Here is a 20,742-nt window from a genome sequence, read left to right on the forward strand (position 1 = left end):
AACAATGTTTTCTGAATAGAAGACACCACAAGGCGCTGAGATGCCAAGATCCGGATGGCACCGAGGTGGTGTCTAGCAAGTTGTGGCACTGGTGTGGCCATCCTACAATGGTAAAAGTCGGTGTGCGAATGGGGCCAAAGGCAGCGCAACAATATTTTCTGTATGGAAGATACCACTAGGCGTTGAGATGCGAAGATCCGGATGGCACCGAGGTGATGTCTAGCAAGTTGCTGTACTGGTGTGGTCATCCTACAATGCTGAAACTCGGCGTGGGGCGCCCCATTAGCCTGTGAGATGGCGTCAGTAGCGGACCGATGTGCGAATGGGGCCAAAGGCAGCGCAACAATATTTTCTGAAGAGAAGATCCTACAATACTGCTCCGAATAACGGCGTGGGGTGCCCGAAGGGGGGGGGGGAGGCGGCGTGAACGGGCCTTCCTAGGTGGAGGCTCGTCTGCTGTAGTGGGGCGCCCCTTTACCGTTTCAGTTGCCATTCAGCTGAGTTTCGGCTGCTCTTGATGCTACAGCGACAGGCGGCTGCAACAGGACTCTCAAAATGGCGGCTTGTTCTTTGGATTTGGGCCTGGTCTACTAAAATGGCCCTGGGACACTTTAGAACTCGGACGCTCGATTTTTTTTTTTCCTTTCCTGTACATGCAAAAAAATGTAAATGCCCGGTACGTTACACGCTTCATCTGCCACGATGTACTCTCCAGAGGAACCGAAAAAATATATAGTTATGGTAACTATACCATGCATCGTCATATGGAGAGGTGGCACCAATTAATTATAGTGCTGCATAAAAGAGAGATTTGGAGGAGAACCCCCGACCTGCCAGTACATTCATCAAAGAAGTGGCACTGACAGCATCAGAGGCAAGGGAAATGGTCCCAAATATTTAGAACTTTGGAAAGATTAAAATGACATGTTTAGATTGTGGCAAATTAATTTCATGTGGACAGATGAGTGTTACTCTAATAAATACAGCATATGAACATCATCATAGTCGATGGTTGGTAGAGACATTTTGACTATATCCTGGACCTGCCCGTCCTCGCCCAAAATGGCGCCGGAATAAATGGGACTCGTAACTCCTTGTTGTGTACTGGTTGCAGAACCTTGAAATCACGAGATACGTATGCAGTTTTGAAGCATATGGCGGGCGGGGACGAGAATTGATTGAATATTTCGACATCCCTATTGATATTAAGTTCTGATGTGTTATTGATTACTGTACTATTGAAAGTTCGAATTAACGTCACCCATGGTACTTGCCCGCAAATGTATATCTAGATAATTTTATTGTAACTGGCCCTGTCGTATTTTAATTATAAAATGTACGTCCACCGATTCCGCAACTGTTAGACACCTTAGTTCTTGCAACCTAATGGCCCGCCCGTTACGTTCCTCTACAGTGTAAATGTCTACTCATCATATACGATTACAGTTTGCTCCGTGGTCGGCCCACGTGGTTATAGGCTCGTATTTGTATAATGAAATTTTCACAATAAAGGTTTTTAAAAGAAAACATGGTAGTAGTATATACATTGGTAAAGTTTTTAATAATAGTCACTGTTTTAGAATCATTAAAAGGCAAGTGAAATAAAGCAGACCAATTACATGAAGGGTAAAAGGTATAATACGCAGGAACGCAGTAAAGATAAATGGTCAAGGGCTGTTGTGTTTTCTACTCCTGCAACATAAAGTGATCGATAAGAATCTCATATTCAGGCGTATCGGCGACTAAGACAGCAGGTCGACCCTCTTTTGCTCAACGGCTCCGTCATGGGACGAAGAAACGCTCTTTTTCTCGAAAAAAGAATATATTTTACTTGCAGGACAGTTGTAAATTTTCCGGGAAAGTACATTAGCCTGGAACATTATAACATATATTTAAGAAAAAATAATGTTCGGAAGTAATAAAAAGCGTAATTTTTAGGTCATATGACCAAGCCTTTCATCATTAGAATAAGAAAAGTAAAATGAACCAATGAAAAGTTTTATTAACAAGTCACATGACTTGTTATGCTTACGTTACGCGCTGCGCGTCGCGCCCCGGATGACTTCCGGATGCGCTAACGCGGCGCGTCATATGACGCATTACGCGACAACGCAGGTCCAGAATATAGTCAAAATGTCTCCACCAACCAGCGGTCGGAACACAACCCCTTTCAGCAGGCTAAATAGTTCTGTTAAATGACAATAGAAGGGACAGGCAACAAGAACCATCAGTCAAAGAGGGGAGGGCTAGTTCTTCTCTACCGGGTTACATTGGGGCGCTACCGGAACTGATCGAATTGGTAGTCTACAGTGTTTCTGGATGTTTCAGACTGAAGCTGGGGTTAGCATGAGAGCACCACCATTTCGTAGCTCCGTCGTGGCCATTCCGCAACCAATCATGGCAGCCGCTCTTTATCGTTATTTTGGGCGGGGTGGGTGGCGGAGTCGAGCTGTTTTGCAGCCATCATTGTGTGGAGTTCAGTTCATCTCACTAGTTTTGTATTTGTCATGAGGGGTTGTTCCTAATGTTTCTATTTTAGCGAGGTCAAAAAGAGATCCCATTAGTGGCCTACTGATTTTGCTCGATTCCTTTTCTTTTTTTTTTACACGATTTTTCGTTATCTGCAAAGACTAAACAGAGTATTGCGACTCTGTGTCTGTTTGTAAATAGAGAATGAACCAAAGAGAACCAATTCTAAAACAGTAAATGCTTGGATAACAATCAATCAAATGGAGAGAGAAGCAGGCACAACGTATTACAACGGGGGCAAAGGCCTGTGTTAACTACCTTTCACTATCTGCAAAGAGAGAGTACTCCTAATAGAAATGAGGGGGGGCACCATTCAAAGCAGATCAGTGTGCATAAACACGAAAATGTTTTCACTTACCACGTACTTGACATTCGACAGCTTATGATATTTGCTATTAAAAAACCATTGAAATTCACTGAAAAAACCATAGGTTATAGACCATATATAGTTAGGAATTAGCATTTAAAAAACCTTATTTTACTCACACAAAACCATTGAAATTCCATATATAGTTAGTTGCACTAACTATATATCGCGCACCCGCAATCCACTGCTGATGATGTCACATATTACATCATTCATGACATGGTCAGTGACATCACTGATGACATCACTGATGACATCTCAAATGACATCACTGATGACATCACTGATGACATCTCATTTGACATCAATGACCACATCACTGATGATATCATTCATGTGACAATACAATGCATCTCCTCACATTTTAATATAACCTCTGTTTCACCCAGTGTTAAATACAGAGTATAATTTTTGAAACCATTGACACACCAATACTAGTTACTACATACGCACTCACTGATTCCTACGTCTCCACACACATTCACTCATTCACCCATACAATCATTCATACATACAATCACTCATCTTTACAACACTATCATATGCACTCATACACCTATACAGACACTCACACTCTGCCACTCATCCATGGAGTTACTCACACACCTAGTCAGTCCTGTAAAGAATCAATCACACTTCCATTTTCTTGTCTATACAGTTAAACATAGAGCACCTTACATTTTCAAACATATACTAACACATACTTACTTTCTTATACAATCATTGATACAAGTACACATTGATCTGCAGAGAGTCACACACCTCCCAGCCAGCCACACACACACTCAGTCTCCCATACAAATACTTGGACAATCAATCAATAACCCATATAGTTAATCATATAGCTACTGATCAACACATGCAGCAGTTTACAGAACAACAGACATAATGATGCACAAATTAAGACAGTTTAGTCACTAACCCATGCACTCAGTGAGACACATTTAATCACTCACTCATACATTCAGTCATGCACCTACTAAATCCTTCGTCCAGACACTTATACATCTACTCATTCTTCAATATGTAAAACATATTTAAACTTTACAGAAACACACAGTCACTGGATGATGTCATCAGTGATGTCATCAGTGATGTCATTTGAGATGTCATCAGTGATGTCATCAGTGATGTCACTGACCATGTCATGAATGATGTAATATGTGACATCATCAGCAGTGGATTGCGGGTGCGCGATATATAGTTAGTGCAACTAACTATATATGGAATTTCAATGGTTTTGTGTGAGTAAAATAAGGTTTTTTAAATGCTAATTCCTAACTATATATGGTCTATAACCTATGGTTTTTTCAGTGAATATATATATATATATATATATATATATATATATATATATATATATATACAGTGAAGACTGCAATGTCATTCAACAGAGAATCAATGAAAATTATGGAGAAAGGTTTGGATGGCATGAAAATAATGAATTAATCAAACAGGATAACAAAGGGAAAAATGACAGTAGAGCGTGTTATAGATGTGAAAGTCAAGGCCATTCGGCGTATGATAAGAAGTGTCCGGCGAAAAAGCAACAATGCTCAAATTGTGGCATAGTAGGCCACTTTGCAAGAGTTTGCCATAGGAAAGGGGCTTACTCTTCAGTGAAATGTGTTTTGAATTCTGATTCCTCTGAACAGGAGGAGGAAGATGTCCAGTGTGTCTCGTATATTAACTATGATGTGCTTGGGTTGGATAGTGGCAAAAGGAAAAAACACAATCTTGACTATTGAAATGTGGTGAGGCAATTATTTATTATTTTATTTATAAAGTTTTATATAGCGCGAACAAGATCCCGAAGGATATCCGAGCGCTTTACAAAAATGATGGAAGGAAGGACATAAGAGCAATGACGACATCGAGTAAGAATACAAAAAATTAAAAAACAAGGAATAATCACATAATTACAAGGTTACAAGGCAAATAAGACAGGATGAATACATGAATTATTAAAGATGCGAGACACCCAAGGCATGTTGTATCCTATATCTGAATACAATGACAGAAACAGCAAAATACAAGTCGGGTGGCACATTATTCTAAGCACAGATTTTTAGCTTATGTTTTTTAAGCCACGCCCTTAATTACATTGGCCACGCTCCTTTGAGACCCCCTAGTTTTTTCATCCCACTTAAAGCCCTGTCCCTACCCAAGCACCTACACCTCTACTAAATAACGTGCAAATAACATGTACTCCAAGTTAATAATTTTGCATTTTTTTCCTAAAGCTCTAGCTGTAATAAATATTGAAAACCCGTGATTTGCAGGCTGCACACAGACCTCTACCGCAAGCAATGAATCCACTGAGCTATCCTACAAGATATGAAGCCACCCCCTGGAGTGTCTCATTTCACCGACTGCTTCTGCAAGAGGCCCCCTGGTACTCAAAGCCAAAGAGAACAGGGCAGAGCCTCGCCAAGTGGAATACCTCATGGTGACACATCCTCTCCACACAGTTGTGCCTCAGAGGGACCTCCAGACCCGCTCCTGCTTCATGGACAGGGAGAGTCAAGTGTCACACTTTGGGACTGACAGAAGCATGTGTGACCTGGCACTTAAGCGCACGAGGGCGACAGCCTGGCCACGCTAAGTGCCACTTCACTGTGTAAGTGCTCATTTGACACAAAGGATTCCATTCCTCAGTCGTTGCATTCCAACCGGAACAAAAATAGCTGTAATTGTCATAATCATCACCTCTATCAATAACTGGTACCATATATATTTTAGTTTAAAAGTGAATTCGTTTTTCTACTGATATTGTGCCACTACAGAAGCTGGAAAAATGGTGTACATATTCCCCAGAGGTCGGAGGAAGGGAAAACAAAGGGGAAGGGTAAATTAAACAGATAGGATGAATATACACTTCATTCATGGCTCAATAATCTAGCCTAGATATACCTCTACGCTCTCGTCCGTCCAGTCAAATATGTTATATCCCGGGAGCTGGGGGAGAAGGATCCCTATGCCTGAATTATAATGAACAAAACATAAAACCACATAAAAACTAGCAGGGCTGAAAGGAAATGGAAAAAGGCTAGTTGGTCCTGGTTAGGAGCATAAGGGATTTCCTTACCCAGCAATCTTCCCTTAAGTAAGACGAAACATCCCTCCTTATCGATAACGGAGTGGATGAGCTTGAAGGGGGTACCAGCTCTTAGCCAGACAAGCAATGATGCCGAATTGAGTGAGATTAGCTCTACCGCGCGCTTATTGAAGAATAAATTGAAATGACAATTTAGGCAAGTATGCCTCAATATTGGTACTAATTAAATTTGTATGTAAACAGCTTTGCCGTGTTTGGTATGAAGTGAATTGGTACTGGTCTTAGAGAATCCGCCCCAGCGCAGAAACATTTGACTGGGATAGGCATGGTAGTGAAATGACTACTTCCTGAAAAGACGCTCACAGTCACACGGGGTCGAAACATTGACAAACCCTCCTACTTGGTTGTTAGGTGCAATTTAACTTCGAGGGATTCCACATTGACGTATGCTAACCCTGTTATGAGTGTTATCAATCAATGCATACAACAATTGTGAATTGTACAGTGTCTTTTATCTATGCTCTTTGAATATATAATCACCACTGGAGCACTGCGTCATCTGCACTATGATCACTTATTTTGTTGATTGTTACACTTGATTGGACTCAAAACATAACATGATGCAAACTATATCAGTCCTGTGTTTTTGTCTTCATTGCAATGAATGTTGGTACGATGAATATATCTGAGTAACTCTTGATTCCTCCTAAGACACACAAGAAGGTACCCCTTTTGAATGAGTCCCAGGGTACAGTTGTTATATAAATCCATATATACTTATAAAGACAATAGATCACTCTCCACTCAATGTTTACTCTTCACACACGGTCAAAAATTGGCTGGATGATGCAGCCCACTGCCAGACACTCCTGGGTGGGTTTTGGGATCTGATGCCTGCGCCCAGAAGACCCCCTGACATATGGGCCCCCCTCATCTCCTATCGCAAACAGTTGACCGCCTCTGACAGCTCAGCAGCGGCCTCTCCCAGTTCTGACACACAAAACGCCCGGGTTGAAGCTGCTGATTTCACCTCCCCCCAGGCCAGATTAATTGTGCCTCCTCCACTGTGCCTTAGTTACTATTCAATTACTGATAGGCAATGTATGTGTCTTTCCTAGCCTTCATCTCCTTACAACATGGAGTGCAACTGGAAATGTTTTATCTACCGAATCACTGCTGTGATGTCAACGTGTAATGTGCCATCATTTCCCTTTTCCAATAACGGTTTTTGAAAAATAAAAAATAAAAAAACATGTTTACTCTTCACAGATATTCTGTGGTAATTAACCCCTTGAGTATATAACACCCTACCCCCACATAGTTGGAATTCCCCTTCTTTTCTGATCTGTATAATTGTCTTTTGCTTATTGAACTCTGAATTGCTCAGTCTTCACTGCTCTTTTTGCCGAACAACTGTCAGTCTGTACAGACCATGCTGTTACTTACATAGAATGCACTGTTCTGTTCTGCCTCAGTGTTAGGGCAGGCTTTTCGACTCAACCTATTACAGATTTATGTTTAACTGCCCTCATTTGTACACACTTTGCCGTATCATTCTTTTTAAATCCCCAGCCACCTGTAGAACTTTTAAATGTGAGATTATGTTTCCAATTGTACATGCTTAATCAAATCTGTGTGGCCCCTACCAAGCGAGATTTGTTTGCGTTGTTTATATCCTGCACACCTTTCGCTCCCATATTAGTTTAATCTGTTCCTAGATTCAACGTTTATTTTCTATTTATACCCAGTGCGTTGCTGGGTTAGTATTAGTGCCAATTTACAACTGCTGTTCAGTTCTCTGAACACACTTGTGTGGAATGCAGTCTATATGAAACAATCCACAAATAAGATAGATGCAACTTTAAAAAGAAAGGCGATTTTTAGTTTCAACGAAGCAACGCTCTTTCCACTCCTACAGCATAATCGAGATGGCGTAATCAAAAACACAAGATGTTTTTGTCTAAACACATTAGACAAATACAAATTCATATTATAATTTCAGAGCCATGCACAGCTGCTTATGTTCAGTCACAAAACATCTGCTTCATAAGAGTTATCTCAATTTCTGACTTTGGGTGTTTATTTTGGTTACCTAACTGGTGGTTTATTTTCTTGCGGTAATGTAACGTCATTTTCGAATGCAGTCTATGTTTAATTTGATTTTGTGCATTTCAGATGTTTGCTTACTTAGTGTGATTTGACAATGACTGAGATCTGGGCGACAATAGCATTAGCAAGACACATGAAGTAACAAGTATTTGCAATGCAATAGGTCTTGAATTCCTGAAAGTCTAAAGTATTGGTGTTGCAAATGGTAATGTTTATTATTATTTTTTTCTTACTTTAAAAATATCCCAAGCTATTGCAAAAGTAATAAAATAAAATCCACGAAGCAAGAAATGTCTCAGTTTTGGCTTATCCTCAGGGTCGTGCCAATGCTCAGAGGGGTCCACCTCATGACAGCCCCAAGTCTGGATTATAATTATAGTGCAGACTTTTGAGATGGTCAAGCGGAGGAAAGAAAGGTTGGGAACTGCAAGGAGGGAGATCTGTGAATGAAGAGAGAGATTTGTAAGATACCCTTTATGCGAGATAGCAACTTATCAAAATCAGCAAGCGAGGTTAGATCTAAATGTGAGACCCTTGTGAGCTACCTGTAAAAGAAAATAATCAACCCAGTAACAGGGGAGGTGAAAGGGTGTATTCTAGTATCCAATATGAGTGCTGCAAAAGGGAAGCAGCAAAATAAAGATTTTGGATGAACACCTCTTTCAGTGAGAAAGCCTGTTCTACTCCAGAAATAATATGAAACACTTTGACCAACACTCCTACCCTCATTAGCGGGTTGGAATGAATCACTGAGGACCGGAGCAGCAGACTTCCAATCACCCACTACTGACCCCCTGTTAAAGAACAGAAAAAAAACAAAATACCACTTCTTGGTTCTAGGTGTAGCTCAATGAGTAACAAGGCAACAGAGTACCATGAATACATCAGGCTCTATGAGTACCGAGGCAGTAATGTCCAACATCAACATTATTTAGCCAGATATCCGCATTAGGAAAGTACCTTCTAAAAATGTCATCTATTAATGCAGTACATGAGATGGGAGTTCCTTCACTTCGAAGTAGCAGTCCCAAGATCCCTTAGGCAGTCTCCCTAGGCACAGGTATGAAATGCTGTGTATACAGCCAAGTTTAAAGAAAATAATGCTTTCTCACTCTTCTGGCTTTGTTTTACTCATTCAATGTGTTTTATTCACACCATATTCCTCCATATATGAGTAAAAACGTCTTTTCTCATAATGCACTGTGTTTACGTTAGACGTTCATAATGTAGCTTCCTCCCTCCCAATGCATTTCGGCTTCACGAGCCTTCATCAGGGGAATGTCTAAAGAACAAATCAAATGTAACATATTCATTATTTTGCAAAGTTGAACCGCCATTTATTAACCACCACCACATGGTTAAGCGAAGTGAAAAAAAGAGAATTAGTCGAGTGCTGTTCTTCCACGTTATGAAAAAGTCAGACCGTTGTTTCTTTTGTGCAAGCTATGTTCGCTCTGTGATCCCCGTGTGTTAATCGTCAGATAAAATGCAGCCGTCTATAATATGCTTGTGCGTATAACTTATACAATTCTGTCGCCTATGTACGTGCAATAATTACTAGACGTGTAACGCGCTCTGAGTGCGATCGTTAACAAATGCTTGACAAATCGGCAACCATGCTTTGAACAGGACTATAAAAACTGGTTAGTTGGTGGCTTACCGGAATCCTGAACGCAGGAAGAGTCTCTCCTTCGTTAGTCGTGTGTGCCGGCTATCTTGTCGGTTGTTACTTTAAAACGTAAGCATGCGTCATTACCTACTGATGAGTGAGTCTGACGTGAGTGTTAAAGTGACTTTCTGATTTAGTTAGTCAATAAAGATAGAAAGGTGAAAAAACACTTGGTTCCTAAAAAATAGGGATGACGGTACCATTTACCATATTCGCAACAATGATACATGATAATAGAATACATATCACAGCACTACTGTGGCATTAAACGTTAAATAATAAAACTAATAAAATAAAGCATAAACTGAGTACATGTTCATATGAGTGACCACGTTACTGTTTGGCCTCATTAATACATGCCAGTATTTCGATAGGTACTTCCTAATCTGGAAATCAGTGGTGAATGCATCCATATTACAAGGTACATCGATTTATAAATAACATAGAAATTCAACCCTCTCGTTCAAACCATGGGGCTTTAAAGTGTTCAGATGATTAATCCAACAGTTCTCTCTTTTCAATAAGGTATTCCTATGGTCAACTTCTTCCGCCCTTTCTACATTTTCTAGAACACATGCTTTAAGTTGGCTTATGTGATGTTGAGCCTCTATGAAATGGGAAGTTATCGTGGATTTTATGACTTTTGTTCTTATGTTGCTTTTATGCTCATTAAGTCTGGTTTTCAGTTTGCGTTCAGTTTGACCTACATACGCTTTCCCACATGGGCATTTGAGCATGTAAATAATGTTTGTTGTATCACACGTGGCATTGACTTGCAGATGAATCTTATGTCCTTTTAGAGGGTGTGTGATGAAGCCTCCTCTGATTATGTTATGACAGTTATTACAGTTCCAACAGGTAGTGGTACCACTATATTAATGCTTCTAATTGGATGGCTTAACATTTCTCCTATGTTCTTATATCTAGTGTATACGAACAATGGTTCTTGATCAAAGATGTTTTTAAAGTCTTGTTCCATTTTTAGTAGTCTCCAATGTTTTTTTATTATTTTTTTGTACTGTTGGCTCATGTTGGAATACTTGCTCACACAAGCTATCCTGTCATCCTTGGTTTTGAGCTGTGATGTTAGGAGTTCTCCTCTTGTTTTATTGGCTGTTCAATTGGTAGCTTGTTTCAGTAAATCCTCTGGGTATCCTCGTTGTTTGAAGCGAGTTATCATGTGCTCAGTTTGTTCTGTTTGTTTGTTGGGCTCCGAGACGACCCTTTTAACCCTTATTAGTTGAGAGTAGGGCAGGTGCTGTTTGAGTGGTTGAGGATAAAAACTTTCATACATTAAGATATTGTTTCTTTCTGTTTGTTTTCTATAGAGCTTTGTTTCAAAAGTCGATTTGTTAGTGATCTCTAAATCCAAAAAGTTAATGATGCTTTCCTGAATTTCAAAGGTGAACTGAATCCTCTTATCTATGGTGTTCAATTGTGTGATTTGAGTTGTTAATGTGTCTTTTGTTCCTTTCCATATAATAAAAACATCATCTATGAAGCGTAAATATAGTAGTATTTGTTCTTTTCATGCTATATTTTCTAGAATATGTTTTTCTTCAAAATCACTCATAAAAATATTCGCATGTTGGTGCCGCGCAATTGCCCATAGATGTTCCGCTCTTTTGTAAGTACCAGTTATTGTCCCATTTGAAGCGAGAGAATTACTTTATTTGTCTAGGAAAGAAATAAACCAGCGCCTCCATGCCAGCACGATGATTAGGTATCATAAAGCTCAGAGAATTCCGAGGGGCCTGAGAATATCCTTTAAACCATCCCTATGTAAGAACACACAGAAATTTACTGATAGATGGTATGCAATACTGAATAAGTGTTCCCTGGATTTGATCATTCTGATAATAGAAGAATTATCAAATATCCTGGAAGAATTGAGGAAAGAGATTGATATAGTCAAGATGGAGCTGGATAAGTCAGTTACAGCGGAGGAAAGGTCTAAAATTTTAGAGGACATTAATAACCAACTTTAGAAACACTCCCAAGAGGTCAACGAAATGAAAATAAGAAAATATCGAAGAGATACTATTGATTACAAGATAGGGGAAGTGTACACATGGGCGGACATTTACGCAAAAAAAAGGCAAAGTAAACCCTGCACAACTAACACAGACACTTCCTCAATGGACAGTGACGCCTCGACAAGAAATATACCACGGGATAATAATACCCAAGGACAGCAAAACATTGCAAGTACATCATCCGCGGTTACTATTTTAGGAGCAGGCCACGAAGAACAGGAAGACCCCGGCAGGTAAAGAGAAAAGGAAAAGGAGAAAAAAAAGGACCCCCAAACAAGGATTGTCACAGCAAAGAAGGACAAGATCAAGAAATGAATCCAGACAATAACTTAGTTATCAACATCTCTGACTGCCATTTTAATGAAGATCAAATACGAGTATTACAGAAGGGAACATCATTTATACCGACGGCTCACATGAACTCGTTGGAACTAAATGTTAGTCTCTTTAAATTAATGAGAAAACTAAGATTGCGCCATTTTTTTTACAACATCATAGAAGAAGACCAGCTAAAAGGATTAAGACCAACTAGTACTTATATGGCCCCGATAAGTCATAAAACTCTAGATTTGTTTGAACAACTGCTAAAACAAGAAGTATCCAAATTTACGGGCCTATTACGATGGAGGATTTTCCGCATCCTCCGGGCCGGCGGAAGCCACCGCCGGCCCGGAGGATGCGGAAAATCCTCTGCGGACCCACCAAAGACCCACCGCCACATTAGGATGGCTGGTGGGTCCTGGTTTCCGTCTGCAGCTTTTCCGCCGCGGTGGGCTTACAACCGCGGCGGAAAAGCACTAATATGGCAGACACCGTCAGCCAGATTAGGATGGGCTCTGAAACATGCTTTTTCGCGATGGCTTTTCCGCCGTGGAAAAGCATGTGTAACTTCACTGCGGGGGCCCGTTGCGGGACCTCTAGGTGAAGGGGGGGTGGGGGGTGCACATGGGGGGTACCTACGGTACCCCCCTGCATTTGTATGCAGAAAGCGGCTGGCACCGCGCGGTGCCTGCCACTTTCTACATACAAATGCAATGCGTGCATTTTTAACATTGCTGCGGGTGCAGCTTGAAGCCACACCCGCCGCAATGTTAAAAATAGAGGATGTGACCGCCAGGGTGGCGGTCACATCCTAATTGCACAGGAGGGAACTCCGCAGCCCATGCGGAGGTTCCCTCCTACTCTATGGTGGCGGACGGACTCAGGTCCGTCCGCCATCATAATGTGCCCCTAAATGTACACAAGAAAAACAGACAAAAAAATCTTTCAGCCAAAGAATTGGGGATGTTACGATCTATCGCCAACAGTACAGAAGTAACCTGTCAGAAAGCAAACAAAGGGGAGCCCTAGTACTATTAAACACCTCATACTATGTGGAACAAGTGAAGTATCAACTTGAGGATGAAAACATATATATGAAGTTGGATTTCAATCCAACTATGGAAATCAAAACTACATTGGAAAAAGGATAATTCTGAAAGCAGTAGATGAAGGTATCATCAATGAGAAAGTTAAGAAATACCTCATTGAGGACAATCCTGTAAGTCCAAGTTTTTACATGGTTCCCAAAATTCATAAGGACCCTCTCAGACCGCCGTGTCGACCTATAGTATCAACTAGAAGAAGTATTCATGAACCAATGGGGACATTTTTGGACAGATACCTGCAACCTTGTGTGATGAAGATGAGATCGTTCCTGAAGACACCACAGATTTCCTTAACAAACTTAATACCATTACCATTACAGACGAACAACCTACAGTATTATGCACGGTAGATGTCAAATCGCTGTATACATCAATCCCCCACCAACAAGGCATTGAAGCAGTAGAAAAGGCATTATTGCATACAGAACACAAGGACAACATGAAAGTCTTCTTGACGGAGTTACTAGAATTCACATTGATGCATAGCTACTTCAAATGGGACAATAACTGGTACTTACAAAAGAGCGGACCATCTATGGGCAATTGCGCGGCACCAACATACGTGAATATTTTTATGAGTGATTTTGAAGAAAGACATATTCTAGAAAGTATAGCATGGAAAGAACAAACACTACTATATTTACGCTTCATAGATGATATTTTTATTATATGGAAAGGAACAAAAGACACATTAACAACTCAAATCACACATTTGAACACCATAGATGAGAGGATTCAGTTCACCTTTGAAATTAAGAAAAGCATCATTAACTTTTTGGATGTAGAGATCACTAAAAAATTGACAGGTTTTGAAACAAACCTCTATAGAAACCCAACAGACAGAAACAACATCTTAATGTATGAACGTTTTCATCCTCAACCACTCAAACAATCCATATGGTGATGTTCCTAATTTACTTCCATTAAAATTCACCTTGCATTTAGCTTTTGACTCTGCCTGTGGATCCAATACTAAGCCCCACTTATATCAGCAGAGGATTTTCTAGCCTAATTGATTTTATACTGTTTTCATACAATCTCCACAGCTGGATGAAAGATTATATATACAGTCACAGAAAATGATCATTATGACCTTATTTTTTGGCAATTTCTATTGATAGCTCTTTGTTTGTTAAGTTACAGTTTGAGAAGAATCCACAACCGTTCGTTCATTCTTGCAACAGGGGTGTACTGGCGATTTGGGGCAAAATTTACAAGGGTAAATTTCTTTCTGACCTGGTCCATGTTAGTTACACTAACTTCTTAATGTGCCTAGATGGGAATGGTGACACTTCTTGGCATTGGGTCTGTGATTACACAGATGGCTGGGCTAACTCTGTTCGTTACGTTTTACCCCCACCACTTCCTGAAAATCCAGTCAGTGTTAAGCAGGGGCGTGGGGGAAGAGATCCTCTTAGCGGAAAGGCCCATCTGCACACTAAATTTTGAGCACTCAAGAAGGCATAAGATGAAAGCCCAATGAAGATCTTATCCGGGTCACGTGGGAGCAGGGTGACCTTTGGATTTCACATGAAGGCTGGCTCTTGCCAAGACAATGCACGCCCCTGCCCATAGTGGCTCATAGCGATTGTTTTCCTAATGATGACGAGCTGCCTGGCTGCGTTTCTATGAATATGTGTGTGTTGTGCAGCCCATACAGCCACTCGGTCTTACTGTTGATATTTATTAAGATCCTGGTTAGGAAAACCCCGACCCACGATTGGCATCTGCCTTGGATCGCCTTGAGCATTGTACAATAGCCATAGTGGCATATCTGACGCCGAGTTTGCATCTCTTACGTTTTAAAAATGCAAGAAAACATTTAAAAGAAACATTTTCTACTAAGTTAATCAAACAAATCAGTGAGCATTTTCCTAACCTTGTTAACAGACCTTTTCATTGTTCTTCATTTTTGCTTCTCTGCAGAAAGCGTTTGTCGGATGACCCTATAAACTGGAAGATGGATTTGTTGATCCGCCAGCATCTTTCGGCAGCTCAGCATGAGCAAGGTACCTAAAATGGATATACCTATTGTGAGAGAAAACTAGATTTTTGTTTTTTATGACCTAGTTGTGCAGAAGTGCTTGTGATAGATAAACCTTTAACCACAACTGCATGCAGGAATGTTCATGGTAGTGCTCTTTTGTTTGAGTGCTGGTCGACGTCTTGTAGCCACTGTCCAGTTTATTACTAACTGCACTTCACATTGATATATGTGTACAATGTCGTACAAATGAGACCTGTACTTACACATGCTTTTTGCTAGTGGTTCAGTGAACATTCACACTAGCTTGTGTCATCCTAGGCCAATCATAGCTTCCTGTGGAAGAGAGCAATTCTTAAAATTCATTCAAAACATCTAGTGCAGTTGACATAGTGGCTTTCCAGCACCTGTTCCAAGGCACCCTGTTCAGTAGTAGACACTATGAGTTTCAAGTGGTAGAAGTTAGTGCCGAACATCCCAGTGGTTAAACTTAGTGTCGAACATCCCAGAGGGATGCCCTGTTACTCATGCCCTTCTAATGGTACTGCCAAGTTAATTTTAATGAATAGTAAGCACAGCTCAGTCACTGGTCTCTCGGCTGCTGAGCAATATTAGGGGGCTGCCGCAGTACTTGTTAAAAGTGCCCAACTACAGTCAGAAGTGTAAACTACCTAGTTAGTTGCTGATTTCATTCACAGTGAAAGCAAACACCAAAGCACCTCATCAGTTATTGAACCTGTCAATTGTTAGTGTTAAAAACTCGACCATTGTGTTTTTTGGCTTTATGACTCTGTGCACTTTACCAGTGCTAACGAGTGCTAAAGTACTTGTGCGCTCTCCTTTAAACATGGTAGAAGTGACTTACACTGAATTGGCACAATTCATTTACTTGTAAGTCCCTTGTAAAGTGATACTATGAGTACCCAGGGCATGTACGCTAATTGCTACTAGTGGGCCTGCAGCCCCTTTTTTTGCCACCCAATTTAGTAGCCCCTTTGAAACCTGTTTTGAGCCTGCCATAGCAACCTGTGTGTGCAATTTAAACTGCCATTTTGACCTGTCAAAATAAGCCTTCTACCACGTCCAAACCTTCCTTTTTAATACATGGAAGTTGCTCCTAGGGTACGCCCTAAATTGCCCACAGGGGTAGGTGCAGTGTATTTTAAAAGTGAGACATTTAATGTTAATTTGTCCATGTCCTAGTCAAATAGAAAAACTCACAAATTAGGTTTTCACTACTGTGAGGTCTGCCTCTTCCACAGGATAACATTAGGTTACCTTATTATATTTAATAGATGATAACATTTGTGTGGGAGCAGGTAGGACTGTCATGATGGGTTGTGTCTGAAAAGGAATTGTACTTTTAAGTCACAATTTTGATTCGCATTTTAAGTCACAATTTTGAAAATGCCACTTTAAGAAGGTTGCCATTTTCTTGTCACATTGCAAAAGGGATCCACAAAATCCACCAATGTTTTTTAGGGCAACTTCTAGTTATCCCTAAATGTCTGCCTAAACTTATCTGGGATAAGCCCATGCTTTCTGATAAGGGTGTCCTTCAGGGAGGACAGGGAGGTACTCCACCCTGCCCCCCTTTTCCTAGGCCCAGCAGGGAATCCCTCCCCTCACTAGATATGTGTCTCCAAAGGCTGGCCACCTCAATCCTCTTCAGGGACCCTGTGCATCTCGAGGGCAACCTCATAGGCTTTGAACCACTTATCAATGCCATTCCCCACAACAAAGTTAGCCACCAGATCCCTGGGGATATGGACCTTCTTGTCTCCAGTGGGCACTATGGGTAAGGTGCCACCATTGTTGCTGGACTCTACTTGTTTGGCCCTGATGTTGAGCTCTCTGAAACTTAGCCCACGGACCATTCTTCTTTTTCAACTTCTTTTCCTCCAGGCCCCTGGTGGCTTCTTCTGCTGTCCAGTGGGCAGTAGCCTTCTCTTTGGCTGTCTCCAATTTTAATTTGGCCAGCTGCAGCTAGAAGGCTCTAACCGCCCTTCTGTTCTTCAGCTTTTCTGTGGACAGGCCATTGCAAGACACAACACTCCCTGCACTGACACAGAACTCCTCCTCTCCAGGCTGCTGCAGCTCATGTCCTGTGCCCAGGTCCTCTAGCTCCTTCATAACTCCCTCCTCCTTTTCTGCTGGTACTAGTAACTGGTGGGATTCCTCACAGACCCTGAACACCTTCTGAAGCTCCTCTTTTTTGGTACTCCTTTTGGCTGGAAGCCCGGTCTTCTTGCAGACTCATCTGAGCTCAGCTGCAGTGTAGCTCTCAAGTTGCAGAGCTGGAACTCCATCCTTGCTGCTGCCACCTACCACACTTGCACATCAAAGGCACTGGCCAAGCCCACCCACAGAGGACTTCACAATAGCCTATTGTTCCCTCAGACAGATTGGGACCTGGGCAGGGAGGCTAAAAATTCCAGACACCTCTTTAGGAAGAAATCTCCAGAAGTCCCCACCCCCTTCTTCAAAGGGACACCCAATATAAATATGTGACCCTCAGACCCACTCTTCAGTAAACTTCGTCTTCTGCAGTATTCACAGGACACCCTGCTGGCCTGATGCTTGAGTCCTGCACTGCTTGCTGAGAAAGAAGACTGGACCTGCATCCTTCATCCTGTGCTGAAGTGACTACATGGGTCATCTGACTGGAATCCTGTTCTGTGCTACAGGGACACAACAAGCTCTAGAGGCTTCTGCAACTGCCCAGCTGACCTGTTGCAACTGGCCTGCACCCAGACCTACCTGAGCTCGGCTCACCTCTGCTGGAGTGAGTTCCTAATACCTAAGAGGTGCCTCCCATGTCCTGGATCCTTGGTGTAGGATTCGTTGAGCTCCTCCTGAAAGAAAAGAAGAAATTCTATGTTTTAGGCTCTTCGCTACTGCGAACAGGCCAGTTTACACCAAGATATTGCTTCCGCCAACGCGAAGCTCTGGTGAACCCGACTGGTTGTGCAACTGGTTGTGCAACAGCGGCTACTAGCAATGACTATTAACAGGTAAATGTGCCTACAAGGGATTTGTTTAGGCGTACTTAAACAATTCATACGGTAATATGTCAAGGCTCCAATTTGGTAACCTACAGTTAACCTACAGTTAAACAATCTACAATTCAATTGTTAATCACTTCCTAAAAAGATCTGTAAAAGATACTAATGAAACAGTGTGAATTCTTCAAAAATCTAATTTATGTGATGTAAAAAGAAGGGTACAAAGAATAAGAATATTTAAAAAGACTATCAAGATATAGGACAAAATCTACAGTCTGACATGTGGAGACAAGGATACCGATGGATAATGCTCACATTAATCAAAACAATTCGTGAAGACTAATGCATGACTTCAAACACAGAAGTTTAAAGATTCAGACGAATATGACACATCTCTGTGAGAATCTTAACTGATACTTGTACTCCCAGCTCTTAAAAAACAGATATTGAATGGTTTTTAAGCTTGCATGCTCTGGCAAGAAGTTATTCGAACCCCTAGAGTTATGGCGAAAAACCAAAAGGTGTCAAGACTAACCAAACAAAGAGCGGGGCGCTACTCCTATAACTGGCCGCTGTCCCTGCAGTCGGCATCTGTAGGAGCATATAGGTAAATGCAATGAAAATACAGGAGGCACTTACAGTAGCGTAGAATATTTAAGCAAGTGACGTTCTTATAAATTGATATAAGGGGACCAGTGATTCTCATTCAAATTAGATTAATCAAATCACGAGAAATATACCTTCATGGATATCTGTCCCATGAATGACACGTATCTATTAAAAAAAACATATATATATATTTATATATATATATCAAAACACAAATGCCCTTAGCATTCACCAAAGCACTCAACAGTTCTCTTGCCATCCAGCCTTAGTTAAGATGCATGCCTTTCTGCTTCACAGTTAATAAGTTGCCTGACGCGTTTCGGGGTCGGAACCCCGTCTTCAGAGGCTGCACAAAATGACACACAGGGATCGTTTCAATTGGCATTTCCGGTTGTTTTTTAATTACCAAGCCCCACAGTGGGCGTATGCTGAGTGCATCGTCACGCTGATACTTGCTGGGACTTGTAGTCTATGAAACGATAATTATTATTCCTTTGAGTAAGTCCGTGTGCTCATTTCTAAAATCATGCTTTTTATTAGAATTCCTCAGTGGATCGTGTCACATTCAAGCATGCTGCATTCCTTAAAGAGAGCTGTGCCCTCGAGTCACGAAGGATAGCTGACTCGGGCCTCGTACTGCTGGATTTCACTTCTCTCCCAGCAGGCGATGGTGCTTTTGGTCACGGCCGGGCCGCCGTGTAAAGTATCAAAACGCAAATGCCCTTAGCATTCACCAAAGCACTCAACAGTTCTCTTGCCATCCAGCCTTAGTTAAGATGCATGCCTTTCTGCTTCACAGTTAATAAGTTGCCTGACGCGTTTCGGGGTCGAAACCCCGTCTTCAGAGGCTGCACAAAATGACACACAGGGATCGTTTCAATTGGCATTTCCGGTTGTTTTTTAATTACCAAGCCCCACAGTGGGCGTATGCTGAGTGCATCGTCACGCTGATACTTGCTGGGACTTGTAGTCTATGAAACAATAATTATTATTCCTTTGAGTAAGTCCGTGTGCTCATTTCTAAAATCATGCTTTTTATTAGAATTCCTCAGTGGATCGTGTCACATTCAAGCATGCTGCATTCCTTAAAGAGTGCTGTGCCCTCGAGTCACGAAGGGGAGCTGACTCGGGCCTCGTACTGCTGGATTTCACTTCTCTCCCAGCAGGCGATGGTGCAGAAAGGCATGCATCTTAACTAAATATCTGGGCTAGATCCAACACCGTTTTTTAGCTCACTGCACCATCCCAGTTTCAGAACCTGGCTGTATGCAAATCCAGTAAAGAATTGGCTTGGTAGTTTGGTCTGCCCTGTTCCCATGATGCACTGGGCCAGGGTCAGACTAATTTGCATGTAGCCAGGTTCTGAACTGGGATGGTGCAGTGAGCTAAAAAACGGTGATGGATCAAGCCCTGATCTTTTGACTGGGTAGGAGTGTTCTGCTTAATTCAGATACTCTGTCCATCACCACCCCCTTTTGAATCGGTTTGGTACATTGAAGCAGATGCAATCCGAAGCTAGGGCAGAAAGTCGGAGAGCAAAACGCGACACAAAAAAACTACAAGCCTCGCTGAGGAAGGTAAATAGAAAGTATGAAGAGGTGGAGGAAAGGGTAACTCAGGTTGAAGAAAGAACCAGCAGAGTGGAAGATGAAGTAACAGACTGGCAGACCTTCAAAGCTGAGCAAGGAAAGGCAGTGGAAGACCTGCAGTGGAAAGTCGAGGACTTTGAAAATCGCCAAAGGCGGAACAATGTAAGACTCTTGGGACTTGAAGAAGGGCGAGAGGGACAGGATCCGAGGGGATATGTGATCAAATTGTTAAAAGAGGCCTTTCCAGAATCACAATGGCAGTGAGAATTAGAAGTGCAAAGAGCCCATAGATATCCTCTATTTGTAAGGAAAAACCGTGGGGATCAGCAAAATGCACTACCAAGGGCAATGCTGGTCTTT

General features: G+C 41.6%; 1 protein-coding gene across 1 annotated transcript in view; it reads left to right on the forward strand.

The window, feature by feature from the left end:
* Positions 1 to 20,742, forward strand: part of CFAP46 (cilia and flagella associated protein 46) — a 1,487,057-nt gene that overhangs the window by 47,693 nt on the left and 1,418,622 nt on the right. Inside the window, exon 2 of the mRNA XM_078643461.1 lies at positions 15,122 to 15,204. Within this exon, the coding sequence (XP_078499587.1) occupies positions 15,156 to 15,204 (49 nt within the window). The 5' untranslated portion in view covers positions 15,122 to 15,155. The remainder of the gene's footprint in view (positions 1 to 15,121; positions 15,205 to 20,742) is intronic.

The sequence above is a fragment of the Lissotriton helveticus genome, chromosome 5_1 (assembly GCF_964261635.1).
Source record: "Lissotriton helveticus chromosome 5_1, aLisHel1.1, whole genome shotgun sequence".
NCBI lineage: Eukaryota > Metazoa > Chordata > Amphibia > Caudata > Salamandridae > Lissotriton > Lissotriton helveticus.